The sequence below is a fragment of the Canis lupus genome, chromosome 32 (genome assembly GCF_048164855.1).
Source record: "Canis lupus baileyi chromosome 32, mCanLup2.hap1, whole genome shotgun sequence".
Lineage (NCBI taxonomy): Eukaryota > Metazoa > Chordata > Mammalia > Carnivora > Canidae > Canis > Canis lupus.
In genome coordinates, this window is record NC_132869.1 from 20,635,485 (window position 1) to 20,656,142 (window position 20,658).

At 33.4% G+C, this 20,658-nt stretch overlaps 1 protein-coding gene across 4 annotated transcripts in view; it reads right to left on the reverse strand.

The window, feature by feature from the left end:
• DMXL2 (Dmx like 2) overlaps positions 1–20,658 on the reverse strand; it is a 152,571-nt gene that overhangs the window by 74,499 nt on the left and 57,414 nt on the right. For all 4 annotated transcript variants that reach the window (XM_072808513.1, XM_072808511.1, XM_072808512.1 and 1 more), the window contains exons 7-13: positions 12,329–12,507; positions 10,457–10,640; positions 7,277–7,451; positions 3,566–3,805; positions 2,642–2,913; positions 1,303–1,999; positions 861–982 (exon numbers count right to left, since the gene is read on the reverse strand). In XM_072808513.1, coding sequence (XP_072664614.1) covers positions 861–982; positions 1,303–1,999; positions 2,642–2,913; positions 3,566–3,805; positions 7,277–7,451; positions 10,457–10,640; positions 12,329–12,507 — 1,869 coding nt within the window. The remainder of the gene's footprint in view (positions 1–860; positions 983–1,302; positions 2,000–2,641; positions 2,914–3,565; positions 3,806–7,276; positions 7,452–10,456; positions 10,641–12,328; positions 12,508–20,658) is intronic.

Sequence of the window (20,658 nt, forward strand, 5' to 3'; positions counted from 1 at the left end):
CACACTTTCAGGTCATTCTCTTATTCAGGCAAAGAGAAAGGATTTGTCTTTCTAAACCTTATCTACCTATCAAAAACAAACCTAAATACTGTCCTTAATAAAGACTTCTATGCCTTCCCTAATCTGATCTTTTTCTCCTTTGGATTATGGAATACTTCTAGTGCCATCTGCTTGACAATTAATTACATACCACCCTCAGACACTGTTTCTGTCTTAAACTATTATTTAACCTTTTATTAGTAACTTCTCTCCTCAGCTAAATTAAAAGATCCTTAAAGCCACACACTGAGACTTATACTCTGTATTCCCTACACTTTGAAGGACACATAGTACTCAAAAATGTCTTTTGTTTTCAATATTGGAAACACTTTTGTTAGAACAAGTGTTTTATAAAAAGCCACGTTTTCATAGGTAAATGTAAAATTCAGCATTCAAATCTGAATGGTAACTAATATACACGACTTCCACTTCAGATACAGAACTGCCAACCACTGATAACATATTCTAGCCATAGGATGGTCAATGAAGCTCAGAAAAGCTCAATTTTTCCAACTTAAACAAAGAGCTTGGTAAAGCTGCCTTAAAGCAAAGAAAGATTAACAGAACCAGAGAGCAAAAATTGTCAAGCAGAAATCATTATATTTAAGGGGAAAAGTCAGGTTTATTTATTTAAATGTAAAATGTACTGATGTGTGATACTGATTCATGTACCTTGAAACAGAAATTAAGAAAAATAGTAAATTTTTCATACAGACGCTAGAACAAGTGTTCACTCCCTAAATACCAGCTAAAAGTCCCAAAGTAAAAAAGAGAATTCTTTATCAGGCCAGATATTTTAATAAAGATTAGGAAATTCTCACCGAAGATTCAGGATCTGATAATTCATCCAATAATTTCCTTGCATCCACCACAGCTTGATAGAGTCTCAAATTTTTGCCATCAGAAGCAACAAAACAAGCACTTGCAGAATTGCAGTATGTGCCTGAAAGAGTAAAAGCTTTGCATTATAATACGTAGTTTATTTTTATTTTGGGTTGAGGTTTTCTTTTTAGGTACAACCATGGTCCAGAATCATAATTAAATAGATAAAATTAATGGATATGAAATTATTAACAGAAAAATTCAATAGAAATGTTACGAAGGGGAAAAATTAAAAACAAACTTCTGGAAATTCTAAACATAAGTCTGATGCCCACATTCTCAATACTTATTAAAAATCCTAATAATGACAAATATAAACCATGTGTGTATGAAAAAAGTTTAAAAGCTTTTATTAATTTCAGAATTAAAATGAACACTTACCAAGACAATAGCTGGGAATAAGAGTCGGAAGCCAAGCAACATTAGAGAAGGCTGATGTATGTAAAGAGTTAATTCGAGCCAATTCTGATACTCCTCCGGTATAGGACAAAGGTCCTATTGGATCTACACGCCACAGAATTAGTTCACTATAAATTGCATTCGGGTCATGAAATGTACGTGTCGCTGCATTTCTAAGAGGCTGTTTCGAGGAACCTTTTATAGGTCTTACAGGATCCATCAATCTACTTAATTTGTTGTCTGAGTCCCACTGACAGTCTAATTCAGGAGTCAACAGAGCATTATGATGAGAGGATGTCAGTAACAATGGTAAAACTGAATGACATGCCAGGTCATTGAGGTGAAATCGATGACCACAGTATCTAAATTTGTGAGATACGGTCAGAACAGTGGTAAAGGCAGACTTATCTGCAAAAGTGACTGCCCACTGATTTAAAGAACCATCTATGTGTTTGGAGACCATCATTACTGTGGGAGCTAAAATATTCATATTGGTAGTGTGTGATCTGGAGTACAGCTGTGATCCATGAGGACTGCCTATTGCCATCATCTCCTGGTGTAACGGGGTGTGGGGAGTATCTTTTGTAGCATTTATGCAGGCATACATCATGATATTTTTACTAAGAGAGCTCGCATCACCAGATGGAAATGCAACAGGAATCCGAGAAGAAAAAGAAACCTGGAAAACACAGTATGAATTCAATATAAGTAGTTTTCCTCCTCTCAAAAAAATGTCTTCCAAAAACACTTCCATTTTCAAAATGTCAAATCTTAGTTTCCTAGAAAAACTATCATTTTCAACCCCTTTAAGGTCTAATTCCTTCCTCTATTTATGTAATACCATATCTCTATTTGTGGCCCAAAAGAATCCTGAAAAAAAACAATTTTCAAATGTCTTACTTATACAGCTAAATGACCCCAACCACAAATCTAAATAGAAATGAAGTCCAGAAAGATAACAGATAAAGGTAGCTGGATTTAATTGATAAAAAATGGGGGGGGGGGCATGGATCCTGAGTCACATTTTTAGGATGATTTCTTAAGTTTATTCAAAATATTGTGAATTCCCAGGGAAAAAGCCAACGCACATATATTCAAATACTCAGTACCACATTTAAAAGCCAAATTCATTTTACTTTCAATTAACCAGGTTTATAAAATCTGTGGTCGTTGATCCCCTGCTCTGGTAACAAGAATAAGTATTCTCTTCTCAGTTGCTTCTCAAAAACAAAATCTTTCAAGTATTTCTGAAAATATGGTAAATCTGAATAGCATCTTTTTTTAAAAGAAATGTAATAATATCTTCATCAGCAAAATATACCTGGACTTGTCTAAATATTCCAGGATTATATTCATCCAAATACTTCACATGCCACACTAGAAAGGTACCATCTACAGGGTGTATAGTAAAAAGCATGTCAGGATTCTTATTCCATTCAGTTAGCAGCATTTCAATCTTCCGATCAAGCAGGACGGTGGGCAGTGGCATTGGTACACTAGGTCGTGAAAAAGTTCTGGGACTTCCCTCTCTTTCTCCATCTTCATGTTCTGATGATCCTGTACCTGCCTCAGATTCTCTATCCAAGGATAATTCTGAATCAGAAAATACATTTATCAGTACACACCAATAATACTATAAAAATTCATTTACATATTGGATTACCAATAGCATACTATCTTAAGAAACTATAAATCCCTTTTCCAATTTATGGCCAGGGGGAGGGGAGGAAGGAAAAAAAAAAGAAGAAAACCATTTTCTGGTATAAACTGAAAATGACTATTTCTTATTTTTAAAGAAATCAAAATTTCATTCATATTATCATTAGCAAAACTTATCCTCCCAAAAAGGACATGGCTTCCAAAGTTATATATTACTCAAAGCAATATGCATAACAAAGCATATAGAGCTATATGGCAGATGGTCCATAGTAGATGGTTAGTAAATGGTTGGAAAAGTGAAAAAGAAGAGCAGGAAGGAAGGATTTTTAAGATTTTATTTATTTATTCATGGGAGACCAAGGTGGGGGGATAGGCAGAGGCAGAGGGAGAAGAAGGCTCCCTGCTCTGGGACTCCCTGCAATAGGGAACTCAATCCCAGGACCCTGGGATCATGACCCAGCCGAAAGCAGACGCTTAACTGACTGAGCCACCCAGGCACCCCAGGAAGGATGGATTACAAACTAACAATGGTATCACAATAAAGCTGCTGATTCATCAAAAAAAAATCTGAACATGGAATACTAACCATGGTCTAGTTTCATATGTAAACCCCTCTCTTTTTCCTCCTGTGAACGTTCCTCATCTTCTCGATCACCTTCATCACTTTCATGATCTATCTGCTTCTCAGAAAGTTTTCGTAATTGCTGCATAAATATTTCAGTAGATGATGTAAAATGAAACTCCTTGTTGTTCAACCAATGAACCACAAAGCCCCCATTTCCATCATCAATGTTAAATACAGTGCCAACCAAGACATTTGGAATATCTGTGGGAAAAAAGATAGTATTTCAGTATGAATTTTTCATGTCTATAAAAGGATTACCAAGTGCTTACAAAAACTATATACTTACACATAAAAGGTCAACATAACTCTAGCAGAATTTATAAAAACTTTAATTGAATTTAATGGTAAAAGTAAATTATTAGGAATTAATGACACACACTTAAATTAATAAATGGAATTAAATTACTGATTTAAAAACCAAATACATCAAATGCATGAACCTTTACTAAATCCCAATTTGGGTATGGAGGAACAGAAAAATAAAATATAAAAGCAGCTATAAAAGACATCTGAGATAACTGGAGAAATTTAAGTTAAAATATGAACCGGATATTAGAGATTATGGAATTACCTATAATTTTCTTAGGTATAATAGTGATATTGTGATCATGCGAAAGAATTTCCTTATTCTAGGAGTTAGTTTCTGAAGTATATAAGCATGATGTGCCATGACATATGTAACTTACTCCAAAAAGATGAAGAAAGAATTTCACTCACACATGTCCGCACCCCCCCACCCACCCACCACACACAAGTATATAATGAGAATAAAGCAACTGTGGCAAAATGTTAGCAGTTGTTGTTCAAAGTAGAAGACAGGAGTGTTCACTTTACTATTGTTCCAAATTTTCTAAATGTTTGAAACTAAAAAGCTGGGAGAAAATAATGCCAAAGAAGAATAAGGAAGACAAACAGGGTTCCTCCATTTGGGGTATCTGAAATTCACAATATAGATTAGTTCATGTAAAATAGTAAAACTAAAAAAATTAATCTCCTTGATCCCAATTCATATTATCAATAATGCATTCAACAGAAAGCAAAAACAAAAACAAAACAAAAAAACACTGTCCTCTACAAAAAGACATGCCAAGTCTAAAGATAAAATACACAGGATATTCTAATAGTGTTTTGTTAGTAAATATCAGTGTTAAATAAAGTTCCAAGTTGTTCTTTTTTTCTAATTCCTGTGTGACAGTCCTTTTTTTCTAATAAAAATGAAACAAATCACATAAAATAGGATTTTTAAATTAAGAATACTATAAAACAATATGCCCCCTATGCTTGCTAACAAGGTTTCACCCAAACCTTATCATGAACAAATATTCAGACCACAGGATGCTTTAAAAGATAAACTAAGAGAGAAGTTGAGACTGAGAGACTTTTTCTGACAACTGAGAGGAACTGCTGTAGATTAGAAGTTTCAAAAAAATGACAAATGCATAGAAGAATGTATATTTTAATATGAACTGTATATTAAATATAATCTTATCCATGTTCCTTACATGCAATAACAATAATGTGATAATGGAGGAAAACTCTCTATTAGAAAGCACATTTGAAATATTTAGGTAACATCATAAAATTTAGGAGATAAAGGATCACTTTGGTGACAATTTTACTTTCAAATGGCTCAACCAAATATAGGGGGAGAGGAAGCAACGACATACATACATGAGCAGAAGGGGAGAAAAAAAGCTTGCAGGAAAAGATACTAACCACAGGTGAATTTAGGTGAAGGTTATATGGGTATTCACTGAACTATGCTCTCAGCTTTAATGTAGATTCAAAAAAGTTTCCTCAAAAAAAGTTAAAGAGGAAGAGTCCTACAGTACAAAATCATTTGTATTTAGCAATCATTTGGTCAAACTATATGCTATATTTACATACAACACCTATAAATACATGATGTTAAATATTTTTACAAAATGATTTTTAAAATAGTATGTAGTAAGTTAAAGTAAAAATGGATGAACTAGTTAAAAGGTGAAGGCTATTTAATAAAGATGCTGCAAGACAAGGCTGAATGGCTAAAAGAACATATCCGGTACTTAGACTCAAATATGTGATAGAATATCTATCCACAAGGGACAATCCTGTGATCTTATTCCACTTGTTTAGCACAGTGTATACATTTTAAAAAGCAACCTTTCTAATATGTGTTGAATTTACTGCAATCACTAATTACATTCTATTTGAAGTTAGATCTTCATCATCATCAATAACTCAGGATAATGTTCTTTTAAAAAAGTTAAAAATGTATAAAAATCTGAAACCACTAACATTTTGTAAACAAGTCCATATTATAAAGACAATCTCAGAATACAGTTAAGATGTGAGATCAGTAAGCAAAATGACATTTAACCAGCTAGCAAAAATTTTCAATAGAAATAATGCAAATCACAAAAGGCATACATTTTTTATTTTAATACCTATATTATAAAAGGTAAGAAAAGAAACAAGTGAACTTATTTTTAATATTTTATTTCACCCAATATATGTAAAATATCATCATTTCAACATGTAATCAATATTAAATAAAATTGTTAGAGAGATCTTACATCCTCCTATTATTCTAAGTCTTAAAAATTCAGTGTGTATTCTACAGCATAATTCAATACGGCTAGCCACAATTCAAGTGCTCAAGGAGCTACCATACTAGACAGCACATATCTAGAGCCACTATTACAAAGGGGGGGGAGTGTCCTAAAGATCACCTTTCTAGAACTGTATTTACTGAGTATCACCTCTATATTAACAAACATTTAAAAATAAACTCCTCTGCATCCTGAAGCAATATATCGACTTTCATTTCAATAAATATGACTGTAACTTTACACAAATATAGTTCTACTGGCAATGTAATATGAAATTATCTATGAGCCTTTTCATGTTTTTCATGCATATAGAAAACAATCCCCCTAAATAGAAGCTTTCAAATATGCTTTTGCCAACACAACTTGCCTCAAAATACTGCTCAACCTCACAGGAGGAAAAGAGAAAAAAGAAAATATTAAGGTTAGAAGAAATAATATCTTTCCCTAAGTGTAGGATAAGAAAGTCCACATGAGGAGGCACCTGAGTGGCCAGTTAGTTAAGACTCCAATTCTTGGTTTCAGCTCAGGTCATGATCTCATGAGTCATGAGACTAAGTCCCATGTTGGACTCCCACTACGTGCTCATCCTCTCTCTCTCTCAAATAAATAAATAAGTAAATCTTGGATTTAAAAAAAAGTAAGTCCGTGGAAGTAGAAAACAAGATATGCTAAAATACAAGGAAAAGTATGTAAAAATATATTTAGATAGTTATAAAGAAAAGTTGAAAAGAAGGTTTAGTAGTGAAAATATAAAAATGAGGGAAATCAATTGAACCGGACTGCCACCATGTGTGTTCCCAAGTTCAACTAACGCTCTAATTGACTTAGAACCTTGCTATATATACTACACAGAGGTGCTCAAAAATACTTACATGCAATTGTTTCCTGAGAATCACATAGTCTCACTTGAAGAAACGGTACTTTATATTATATTCCTGTTTGAATTAAGAGCTATTTTGAAAGGAAACGCGGAATATTAACATAAAATTAAAAACAAGTTCTAAAAATAGTCCTACTTTTCTATTTACTTATCTTATTTCAGCATATTTATAGGAACTAAAACTTTACTATCCTTTACCTGTGGCAGGATTGATGCTTGCTGCAATGTGGAAATGACACAGTGCATTTGCATGGTGGGAAATGTGTCTCTGAACTTCATGCGTTGCCATCTGGTCAGACATTAATTCGGTGTGAGTTACAAGAACAGAAGACCTCCTCTGTCCTTTTCTTAAATTTTTCAAATGGTGTATTGTCTAAAATAGAAAAATAATGGTTAAATTCAACTCTGGAAAGCCTAATAAATGCTGATCCAAGTATCTTTTATTATTAAGGATTTTATAATTTTCCTCTCTGAAAAATCTGAACATTTTAAAGGAAATTTCCTTAACTACAGCTGAACAATCCTGACTATATACTCCAGTTTTTGCAAATTTTATAATTTAAGGCAGAAGTAGTTGCTCAAAATACTCATTATTTATAGAGACTCTGATTAAGATGAGAAGTCCAAAGTCTAAGTTTTTCAGGATATTCCACTATGAAATGAAATTTACTCGACACAACAGTAAAAAGAAAAAAAATTCCTGAATCTTTCTAGCAGGAAGAAGAGCCTTTCTCCCCAATATTCTCACTTACAAGTAAACAATTACAGCTGTTTACTTGTAAATTACAACTATTATAAAGAAGAAAAAATAGAGTATAAAAATATAGAATAGGGGATCCCTGGGTGGCGCAGCGGTTTGGCGCCTGCCTTTGGCCCAGGGCGTGATCCTGGAGACCCGGGATCGAATCCCACGTCGGGCTCCCTGCATGGAGCCTGCTTCTCCCTCTGCCTGTGTCTCTGCCTCTCTCTCTCTTTGTGTGACTATCATGAATAAATAAATAAAATCTTTAAAAAATAAATAAATAAATAAAAATAAAAATATAGAATAAGGGGAATCTATTTAGGTAAGAGGAGCCAAGAAAGCTCTCATGAAAATGCTGACATATTAAATTTGTTTAAATTGAGGTATGACTGTAGGACAAAAATTCTCCACTAGCACACCCAATTATCTCAACTATTTTAAAAAGAAAAGATCTCCACACCAATAACCCCAACTCACAGTATTTCCTTATTCTGTCACTTAACCTGCCCCCAATGCCATGCTTTACAATAATTTCCCATTTTATTCTTTTGTTCCTCATAGTCAGTTAAATAAAATGTGGCATTCTCTCAGTTCTTCCTACATTAAAGTAATATCTGGTCCTTTCTTTCAATTTCCAAAGCTTTTTACCCCTTTTCATTTGGAAAACAGTATCAGATCTATCGCATATCCTTCACCTCTGGTCACCCTGCTATAGAGCTGCTTACTTCTTTGATAATAGGTTTAAGATGGATATATTAGAGACCTCCTGTACCACAACACCTATAAAATTATTTTCATTAGATCTTTGACATTTATCATTATTTTAAAAATTATATTGGCAAGACTGGTGTAATATTGGCTGATTATTTTCTCCTAGGAACAAAATGTATAAGTATATACAGAATTATAGACCTTACAGTTAGGAGTTTAAGACAAAAGGATATCAAAAAGCAAGGTAGCTTATACATTAGACAATTAAGCTTTTTCTATTAGAAACAATCTTAACATTATTAATTAATTAATAACACTACTAAAGGGTAGCAAAAATTTGCCAAATCACTGACTATATATGTTTACTTATAATTTTTGCTTTTATTTTATGCAGCAATTAGTAATTCAATTTAACACCTGAAAGGCAACATATTAGGTACTATGGAGGACACAAGGATGTCTCAAAGCCCTTAGTTTCTAAAAGCTCATTTATAATTTAAAGATAAAATGTCATATAAGAATATAAAAATGACTGTAAACATGTAGTAAAAATTGAGTACTTTGTCTCACTAAATTTCAATAAATATTAAAACAAAATATAACTTTAACTGTTCTTATCTCTGCTTTTAATTTCATTTATACTTTAAGTTGGGAGGGGGAAATGTATAAACAAAGCCCAATCACAGATAGTATTAGATATCAGAGCCAGCCTACTATATATAAAAAAAAAAATTTTTAAGGAGCGTATCTTCAGACTACCAAACCTAAAAAATATTTCTGCTAGCTGAAACAGCAAAACATTTTATCTATGCAACCATAAAACTGCTAATGTAAAAGTATAATGTAAAAACATAATTAGTAACATAGATGTTTATAACATAATAAGCATAAAAAGCAAGTTATAAAACATTACTGCATAATATGATCTCAATCTTATACATAAAGAAAAAATACACATACATAACCAGAGTAGTTGGATTATAAATTCCATTATTTTTCTAATCTAGTTTTAGAATAAGCACATATTCTTTGTGTAGTAATAAGTCACGTGAAAAATTCAGAAAATTAGTAATCTAGGTTTGCTTTGATAAACTTCTGGTAATTTTCAAAAATGTGTTTACCTCATTTTATCCCTACTCATAATGGACACAACAGTTTATATTATAATATAATTTCATAGGACACACTTTTATTTCATACATATTGCATTTAAAAATTAGAAAAAGGAGATCCCTGGGTGGCTCAGCAGTTTAGCGCCTGCTTTTGGCCCAGGTTATGATCCCAGAGTCCTGGCATCGAGTCCCACATCAGGCTCTTTGCATGGAGCCTGCTTCTCCCTCTGCCTGTGTCTCTGCCTCTTTCTCTCTGTGTGTGTCTCTCATGAATAAATTAAAAAAAAAAACTTTTTAAAAAAAATGTTTAAAAAGTAGTTTACCTTCAAAATACTAAACTATGGAAATTATAAAATTATATAAAAGTTGACTTTTAAAAAAAAGTTGACTTGTGTATATCTTAACATCTTTATCTTAAGAATCAAAATAGTCATTTTTAATTAGAACACACATGTAAAATTTAATCCCATGAAACAAAAGCAAAACATTTTTCATTACAACTAGTTTCTGAGTCTTTATATGTTTTAGTAACCAAAGCTGCCTATTCCTATAGATTACTGTATTTGACATGCACAGTGAAAAAATTAAAATTATACTCCCTAGACTACATGTCTGAAATTATTTCTACTGTATCTGGCTTCTAAGTGGCATAAAATTAATGGTCTTACAAGCATAAAACAAATTAGTGAGAATTATTTGTTATTAATTTCATCATTACATGTACCATGTGTATTATCTGCATCTCAGCTTATAAATTCCCACCAAACTCACATTATCTTCAAAATATATTTACCATTTTAAATAATATCGTACCTCAAGAGCATGTTGTATTCTGTCTTTGTGTCTTCCAGCATGAGTGAGGTTACTGGCAACACTAGAAGTAGTAGTCTCACAAATCTGTTCACCCAAAAGACAATCTTCCGGTAAGACGGTTTCTGCCCAGAGTCGGCACACACCATCATGGCATGAAGTTAATAACACATTACAGACAGAACCTCTAATGACAAAGAGAAGTAAATAAAAGTTACTATGAATAGTAGTGCCATTAATTAATTAAAGGCTATTAATATCTGGTTCTCAGGTATAAAAATAACAGTACACAACTAACAGTATGATCAAGAGTAGTTACTTTTTCAGTCATGGTAACAGATTTTACACAGGCTATTTCACATTCTCACCAAACCCCATTTACTACCTGTTCATACTTGCAAGGTGGCAAGTTGAATAAAGGGCTGCAATCAGTTACCATAAAACAGAAACAACCTAGCAGTCACTGATACTTTGATTCATTAAAACTATGCCTTGAACAGCTCCATTAAATGACAGTTTAGTATGCTTCCAATTGCTTAAAAATTACAGTGTATGGAAAAAGAGGTCAAAGAGCTTAAAATCATACACAGTATCACTATGAAGGTGAACACCATAAAAACTTCCTTTCTTGACAAAGGAAACAGAAATGTATGATTGATCACACATATGCTGCTTGAAAACTAGCCTCTGGGGGAATATTAGTATCTTCTAAACAAACTATACAGCAAAAGAAAACCTAATCGTGGCAGGTTATAGAATGACCATAATAAAAAGTTTGTTAAATGTAATTAAACTGCATGGCTTATGGCAGTACTTGTGTCATCTTGTGTCATCCTTATAATCTAAAATATTATAAACAGATAAACAAATGAGAATCTTCAAAATAAAACTGCAAGGAGAATGTAATTTCAAACTATAAATCAATTTCCATGAAGTTAAAATAAGCAAAATGTTATAGCATCAAGCAGCTGAAGTGACTTAACTACTCATTATAGAACAAAAAAACCATTCTCCCTTTAAAAAAAAAAAAAATGTCTACATGGACTCTGACTCAGTCAAAAGTATTTTGCAAATGTTTTCAATAGACGCAAATAACTTAAGCAGAATTAGCTTTTTATTCAGATTCCAAAAATGAATGAATTTCCCATTTCCTGAGCACCTACCTCTATAATATGTGCTATATTTCCTATCCAGTGTAAATAGTTCACAGATGAAATAACCTTCTCTCAAAAATGAAGACAGATTTCTAAGCAAGTTTTTTAGTAACTATATATATATGATAAAGGAATCATTTGTATGAGCTGTTCTGCAGTTTTATTTAACCTTCTAAATACTTTTAAGAGTGCTGAACAATGAGGAAAAAATTATAACAAATTCTTTGATGCTCATATGTTAAGAAAAACCTGGCCATTTTATTATGATATACTTTCCCACCACATGTATTTTTGATAGTTTATTACTATGTTTCATTTTCCTTCCATCTGTGCTTCCTGTTACTTGCAAACATTTCCTTCCTGGAATCTTGTACTACTGTTGCTATTACTAACAGTATTGGCTAACACAGCCTAAGCCCAGACTATGTGCAAAGGCCTGCAGTAAATATTCACATGCACTAGCACAGTGAGTCTCACTACAACTCTCTGAGGTAGGTACCACTACCTACAGAGAAGAAAACTGAGGTATAGAGAACTTAAAAAATTTACGCAAGAGCTCACCAAGCTAGTAACAACAGCAGGATTTGAATTCGGGCAGTTTACATCCAGAGCTTATGCTTTTCATTTCCACCAAGTCAATGCACTAAAAGTATCTTTGCTTTCATTATTTTTACAAATATATAAGTAAACAAACCAAAATTATAGTACATATTTGTCTAACCTGGGCATATACTTGCTAGTTTTCCTCCAAGAGAAACCTGCCACAGCTCGGGGATGTGCCAGATAAACAAAGGAAAACTGAGTAGACCCCTGTCTCCTTTTCACTTCATGATGATCCTGAGGTATAATTGAGGATTTCCAGCCAGTCATGGGATACCATACTTTCAAAAGACAATCATCCTGCAAAAATATATAAGTCAATAAAATTAATCTGAACATTACACAATTCAAAATGTGATTTGGAGAAACCTTAAAAATTAAGCTATCTGTAAAAACTAAAGTGTGAGTTTTATATAGCACAAACTTATGTGTAAAATGTTTATGACCTCAAAGAACACTACTCTTGAAAAATAAATGGACAGTTTTCTCATTATCAATCTCCTCTGCATAATGGTGGTTTACAAAGAGAGACTGAAGCCAAATTCTCTCATTTAAACATGTAGGGGTCACTGTAGGGAAGATTCTGAAACCAGATGCCCTTGGATAAGAAAGAAGCCATGTTATTAGTCACTGTTAACATACTTTCCTTTTTTGAAGACACCTGTAAAGGTTAAACCCGTCCTTTTGAAATAGAAATGCTTCTTAGACTCTATGTCAGGAATCAGTATTCACAGGGAAAGTTTGTGAAGGGCCAGACAGTAAGGAAGTTATTAGGCTTTGTGGACCGCATAGACTCTAACACAAATTCTCCTTTTTTTCTTACAACCCTTTAAAAACATAAAAATCATAGTTTTCTGATCCCCACTTAAAATGAAGTGAAGGCACTCAGGTAGTTGTCAGGGATCACCTCTATGCCCACTTAAATAAGATACAAAAATAACAATAGGCACTAAGTTATCACTTAACTTAGTTCTATGAATTTTGTTAAAGGTCAAAATAATTTTATCTTATTTAATAGAAATCATTCTCTTTCTAGTGCTTTGTCCTCAATAGTGAATAGGGTCTTAAGGGAAATAATAAAATAACCATTCATGCAAAAATCTTACTCTATGAAACAAATGATTTATTCCTGTAAAGTATGTATAGGTCCAAATACTGTCTTCTGGACTAGACAAATATTTCTGTTTATCATCATCTCAGTACTCATTTTCAATTTATACTGCATAATGTATGTTTCCACTAAGGTCTCATTTATTTGGGTATTTTAATTATATAGCAAATTTTTTAAAGTGCTTAGTCTGAGAAAACCACTTAACAGTGTACTACTTGCTTTCCTCCAAGAACTTCTTCAACCTAGCATCATTTTCATCTAACCAAATTTACTGCACAACCTACAGCAGTGGTTTCAGGCCACATACCATAAAAACCACAGAGGCACCTCAGAGCCCCCTCAGCATTCGTAAAGAAAAAGCCGAGTGCTTCCATGAGCAGATGGCATGCTAGCTCCTTTCTCCCATCCCACTAGCAACCCCTCACTCAAACAGAACAGTTTTACTTTCATCTGTTACTGCCTAAAACTAAAACCACACAAAAGTGAATTAGAAATCATTAACAGAAAGAGAACCAGAAAATTTCCAAATTAGGGGGAAAAAAATAAAATAGTCTTTATTCATAAAATCCTAAGGAATCTAAAAAAAAAAAAAAAAAGACTTAGACCTGATAACATAAGACTAAAGACCAAAACTCAAACAGCAATTCTCTTTCTATATGTTAGCAATAATTGGAAATGTAATTTGTTTAAATACCTTTTATTTTACATTAGGAAGATATCAAATTAGGCATAGGATATATATGCTAAAAACTACAAAACACTGCTAAGAGAAAGAAAATCTAAATAAAAACAGAAACATACCATCTTCAGGGATTTGAAAAACAAATGTTACTGACCCAGTTCTTCCCAAACTGATCTATAAAAAGATTTAATGTGAACACAGCCAAAATCACAGCAAGCTTTTTGGCAGAAACTACCTTATTCTAAAATTTGTAGGACATCAAAGAAACAATACCACCAAAAAAATAGATTTTAAAGATTTTACTGAAAGAGAGAGCATGAGTGAGCAGGAGGAGAAGCAGAGAGAGAGGCACAAGCAGACTCTATGCCGAGCAGGGAGCCTGACATGGAGCTTGATCCCACGACTCTGAGATCATGACCTGAGCCAAAATCAAGGGTTGGATGCTCAAGTGACTGAGCAGGCACCCCCACAAACACGATTTTTAAAGAAAAAACAAAGAGGACTCATCATACTACCCAATTTCAAAACTTACTATAAAGCAATGGAAAGTAGGAAAGATGGTGTCCGGGGCTTACCTCCTCTAATAGACATACCGAGGCAACAACTACATATACTGCAACTCTAAAAACAACTTGAAGACTAGCAGAACAGATCTTTCACAGCTAATCATAGAGAAGGTCACAATGAAAAGTATAGGAAGGACAGAGACTTGGCTGGAAGAAGGAAGAAATGACTTTGAAGAAATAATAGCTGAAAACCTCCCTGACCTAGGGAAGGAAAACAAATATCCAGGCCCAGGAACCAAAGAAAGTTGCGAACAAGATGAACTCAAGGAGGTCCACACGGAAACACATAACAATTAAAATGGCAAAAATTAAAGAGAGAATCATAAAAGCAGCAAAAGGAAACAGTTGCATACAAGAGAAACGCCAAAGGTTATCAGCTGCTGACCTAGCATAAACTTTGCAGACCGGAAGAAAGTGGCATGATATATTCAGAGTGCCGAAAAGAAAAAACCTACAACCAAGAATATTCTACCAGGCAAGGTTATTCAGAATTAAGGAGAGATAAAAAAAACTTTCCCAGAGAAATAAAAGTTAAAAAAAGAGTTCATCACCACTGAATCAGCCTCACAAGAAGTACTGAGGAGAACTCCTTAAGTGGACAGAAAAGGCCATAATTAGAAGTAAGAAAATTATCGGGGCACCTGGGTGGCTCAGTCCATTCAGCATCTGACTCTTGGTTTTGGCTCAGGTCATGATCTCAGGGTTGTGAGACTGAGACCCAAGTTGGGCTCCATGCTGGGTATGGAACCTGATTGGGATTCTCTGTCTGTCTGTCTGTCTGTCTCTCTCCCTCACCACCCCTGCACTCTCTCACATGTGCTCTGTCAAAACAAAACAAAACAAAACAAAAACAAAAACCCAAACACCTTGACAAGACAAAAAAAGGGCTTTACCTAACAATAAAGGTTCCAGTCCAACAAGAAGATATAGCAATTATAAATATCTAGGCACTCAATGCAAGAGCATCTAAATATATAAGGCAAATAGTAACAAACATAAATGGAGGAATTGACAGTAATACAGTAATAATAGAGAACTTAAATACCCCAGTTGCATTAATGGATAGGTCATCCAGAATGAAAATCTCTAAGGAAACAGTGGCTTTGAATAGCACATTCAGATGGATTTAACATATATACAGAACATTCCACCCAAAAACAGCAAAAATACACATCCCTTTCAAGTACACATGGGACATACTCCAAGATAGACAATAGGCCACAAAACAAGTTTTTAAATAAATTCGAGAAGACTGAAACCATATCAAGCATCTTTTTCTGATCACATTATGAACAATTATTAAAAGAAAAAAAACACCTGAGGAAATAAAGACAGAAAGGCAAAACAACATCCTATGGGTCAATGAAAAGAACAGAGTTAATTTAAAAAATACATGGCGAGGGATTCCTGGGTGGCTCAGCGGTTTAGTGCCTGCCTTCAGCCCGGGGCCTGATCCTGGGGTCCCGGGATCGAGTCCCGCGTTGGGCTCCCTGCATGGAGCCTGCTTCTCTTTCTGTCTGTGTCTCTGCCTCACACACTCTCTCTCTATGTGTGTCTCTCATGAATAATTTTTTTAAAAAATCTTAAAAAAAATACATGGTGATAATGAAAATGAAATACAAAGGTCCAAAATCTGCAGGATGTAGCAAAAGTAGTTCTAAGAGGGAAGTTTAGAGAGATACAAGTGTACCTCAAGGAATAAACAAAATATCAAATAAACAATCTAATCTTAACAACTAAAGAAACTAGAAGAAGAACAAAGCCCAAAATGAGTAGAGTAGAAGAAAGGAAATAATAGAGATCAGAGCTTAAACAAATAAAATAGAGACTAAAAAAGAATAGAAAAGATCAATTGAGACTAAGAGCTGGTTCACTGCTTCTCAGCCTTTTGGCTAAGATCAAGTGGAGACTAAGAGCTGGTTCTTTGAAAAGATAAACTTATTAAGCCTTTAGCCAGGCTAATCAATAAAAAAAGAGAGAGAACATAAAATCAGAAATGAAAAGGGAAATCACAATCAACATCACAGTAATATAAAAAAAATTACAGTTTACCACAAAGAAAACTATATGCCAACAAATTAAACAACCTAGAAAAAAATGGATAGATTCCTAGAAACATCAACCTCCTAAGACTCATGAAGAAATGAAAAATCTGAACAGACCAATTACTAGTAACAAAGCAGAACTGGTAATCAAAAAATCCTAATAAACAAAAGCTTAGTGCTAGGTGGCTTCACAGGTGAATTCTACCAAACATAAAATAAAGCTATATACAACTCTGTATTACAGAGCAATAACCCTGATGAACATAGATGCAAAAATCCTCAACCAAATCTTAGCAAACCAATTCAAAAACAAATTAAAAGATCATTCACCAAAATCAAGTAGGAGTTATTCCAGGGATATAAGAATGATTCGATTTATGCAAATCAATCAACATGATACATTACACTAACAAAATGAAGGATAAGATTTCTAAGATCATCCCAATAGATACAAAGAAAACATTTGAAAAATGCTAAAGACTCCACCAAAAACTATTAGAATAAATGAATTCAGTAAAATTGGAGAACACAAAATCAATCTACAGAAATTTGTTGCATTTCTATATACTAATAACAAAATAGCAGAAAGAGAAACCAAGAAAATAATCCCATTTACAACTTCATCAAAAAGAATAAAATACCTAGGAATAAATTAACCAAAAAGGTGAAAGACCTACACAATGAAAACTGTAAGACCCTGATGAAAGAAATCAAAGAAGATACAAATAAATGGAAAAATACATCATGTTCATACATTGGAAGACTATTGTGTCTACAGTACCCAAAGGAAACCTTATCAAAATACGGATTCAGTGTAACCCTTATCAAAATATCAATAGTATTTTTCACTGAACTAGAACCAAAGATCCTAAAATTTACATGGAACCACAAGACTGTGAATAGCCAAAGTAATCTTGAGAAAGTCTATAAATCTGTCAAGACTCACTGAACAGTACACTTAAAATACACATTTTATCTCTAGTGTATTTCAATAAAGTTAATTCTAAAAAAGGAAATAACAGGACAAGATTTATATACAAGGATGTTTATTTTTAATAGCAAAAGAAAAATGAGAACTACTTAATGTTCATTAATAGTCATCTGGTTAAGTCAAAATATAATAACATTCATTCATATAATGGAAAATTATGTCACCTTTAAAAAGAATACACAGGGGCACCTGGGTGGCTCAGCGATTGAGTGTCTGCCTTTGGCTCAGGTCGTGATCCCAGGGTTCTGGGATTGAGTCCCACATCACACTCCTCGCAGGGAACCTGCTTCTCCCTCTGCCTATGTCTCTACCTGTCTCTCTGTGTCTCTCATGAGTAAATAAAATCTTTAAAATAAATAAATAAATAAAAGGAATACACATACATGTGTATTACACAGCAATCTATGATATACTAAGTGAAAAAATAACCAATTTAAAGAATATGACCTAATTTGTGTATGTATGTATATGTGTGTGGTTTACAAAGACATCAAAAAGTCTGAAAGAATATATATTGAACAGAAAACAGTGACCTTTTTATTGTAAGTAGGACTATTTTGCAGGAGATTTTCATTTTCTCTGCATTCTTTTTATAATGAATACATATCATGTTTAAAAAATAAAGGTATTTCCATTTTAAGGAAGGAAAAAGGTTAAGAAGGCAACCCTTAAATAATCAAAACATTGAATCTAGGAACAGAGACGTGCTTTCAAGAGGAAGAAAACCTTCTGGAATCATTTTGTAGGCTTCTCCTTTCCTTCCTGCCAAAATCACCCTCCTCAAAAATTCTTATCTGAGCCCTTAAAAAAAAAAACAACAACAGTTTTTTTACTGAAAAGCATAATCTTCTATTAAAAAAAAAGTTTCTGAGGAAAACAGTATTTTATTTTCTGAAAGATTTTATTTGAGAGAGAGAGAAAGGGAGAGAATGTGAACAGGGGGAAGGAAAGAAAGGAGGAAAGAATCTCAAGGAATCTCTAGCAGACTCCATATAGAACAGAGCCCGATGCAGGGCGCGATCTCAGAACAACTGAGATCATGACATGAGCTGAAATCAAGAGTCAGAAAGATGCTTAACTGACTGAGCCATCCAGGGGCCCCAAGAAAATAGTATCTTAATTCATTTTCAAATTTTACAAAATAAACGTTATACAAAGTGATGAGATACAAACTTTATAAATGAATAATTTAAATAAATACAGCAAGCAAACTGAAGAAAACAATTCTTGAGTTGAAAATGTAATCAGGTACACCTTGTGGGGGGAAAAAAGTTCTTTAACAAGACTTTAAAGCTCAGATAAAAAGTTAACATACTATTAAGTGCAAGAAAATTTAATTTACCACACTTAAAAAAATAGATCTTACCAGCAAAAGTGCTCAATGAACTGAAATATTAAAAATCCTGAAGGTAACTGAATCTGAGTCCCACAACACCTGAACCGAAATCCTGTCATATGTAGCAGAGGCGGAGGAAAATGCCTTCTAGTGGTAGATCACACAGTCACCATCTGTTTCATCAAGTCAGGCAAACTTGGCTTTATTAACAGAAGCAGAACAGATTGTGGAGGGGGGGAAATGCCAACATTACAAAGTTAGTTTCTGTTCTTTTCTCAAGAAGACCTTAATTAGACATGGTATCTTCTCAAAAATATGAGGAAATAAGCTTTTTAAACCTGTGAAGCATTTTATTAATTTCCAAAGTATCCTTACCAGTAAGGCACTCTTATCTTTCCATTTCAATTACAGGACACTTAGCTCTTAGAAGAACTGGTGAATTTAATGCAAGGAAAGTATGACTAATACTTGGGGAAAAATACTCAATAGTCAATTGCTAAGGCTATTGTAATAAAAATTCAAAGAAAAGATACTGAGCATTATGGAACATGCAAACAGAATCGCCTTCAAGGAGCTTAAAATCTAGATGTCCCATTAAGAGGATGTGCTTTTAGTCTTATTACTCAGTTGTTTTTAAAGTACAAAGGCATCTTTTGAATTCATCAGAGATGAGAGTTCAAATTCAGTAGATGTTCAAATAACAAATACTAATCATCTTACATGGGTCATTAATAGTTTTTAATGTATCACATGACCCTGTCAAAAGACCATACATCCTAAAATAGTCTTGAAGTTCAACCAGTCGTGACACACAGCTGAGGCAAATATGACACACTGAGTAAGCAAAGAGAGAGAATCACATACATTAAGATTATATGAACAACTATTCCAAAAAATAAAAGATGAAGGAAAATTCATTCTATGAAGGTAGCAGCATTATCCAACACAAAACCAGATAAAGACACCACAAAAAAAGAAAACTACAGGCCAACATCTCTGATGAAAACAGATGCAAAAATCTTCAACAAAATATTAGCAAACTAATCAAAGAATACATTTTAAAAAATCACCCCAATCAAGTGGGATTTATCCCAGGGATGCAAGGGTGGTTCAATATTCACAAATTAATGTGATACATCACATTAACAAGAGAAATGATAAAAACATATGATACTCTTACTAGATGAACAAAAAGGCATTTGACAATGTACAACACCCATTCATGATAAAAACCCTTCAAAGTAGATCTAGAGGGAACATACCTCAACAAAATAAAGACTCCATTTGAAAAACCACAACTAACATCATACTCTGATGAAAAACTGAGAGATCTTCCTCTAAGATCGGGAGCAAGACAAGGATGTCCACTCACTTTTACTCAACATAATACTATAAGTCCTATCCACAGCAATCAGAGAAGAAAAAGAAATAAAAGGTATCCAAATTGGTAAGAAAGAAGTAAAATTTTCACTATTTGCAGATGACATGATACTATCTACGAAATACCTAAAGAGTCTACAAAAAAAAAAAAAACTACTAGAACTGATAAATGGATTCAGTAAAATCACAGTATACAAAATTAATATGCAGAAATCTGTTGGTTTCCATATACTACTAATGAGGTAGCAGAAAGGGAAATTGAGAAAATAATCCCATTTACAATTGCACCAAAAAGAAATACATATAAACTACATATACATATAAAATACATATAAACTTA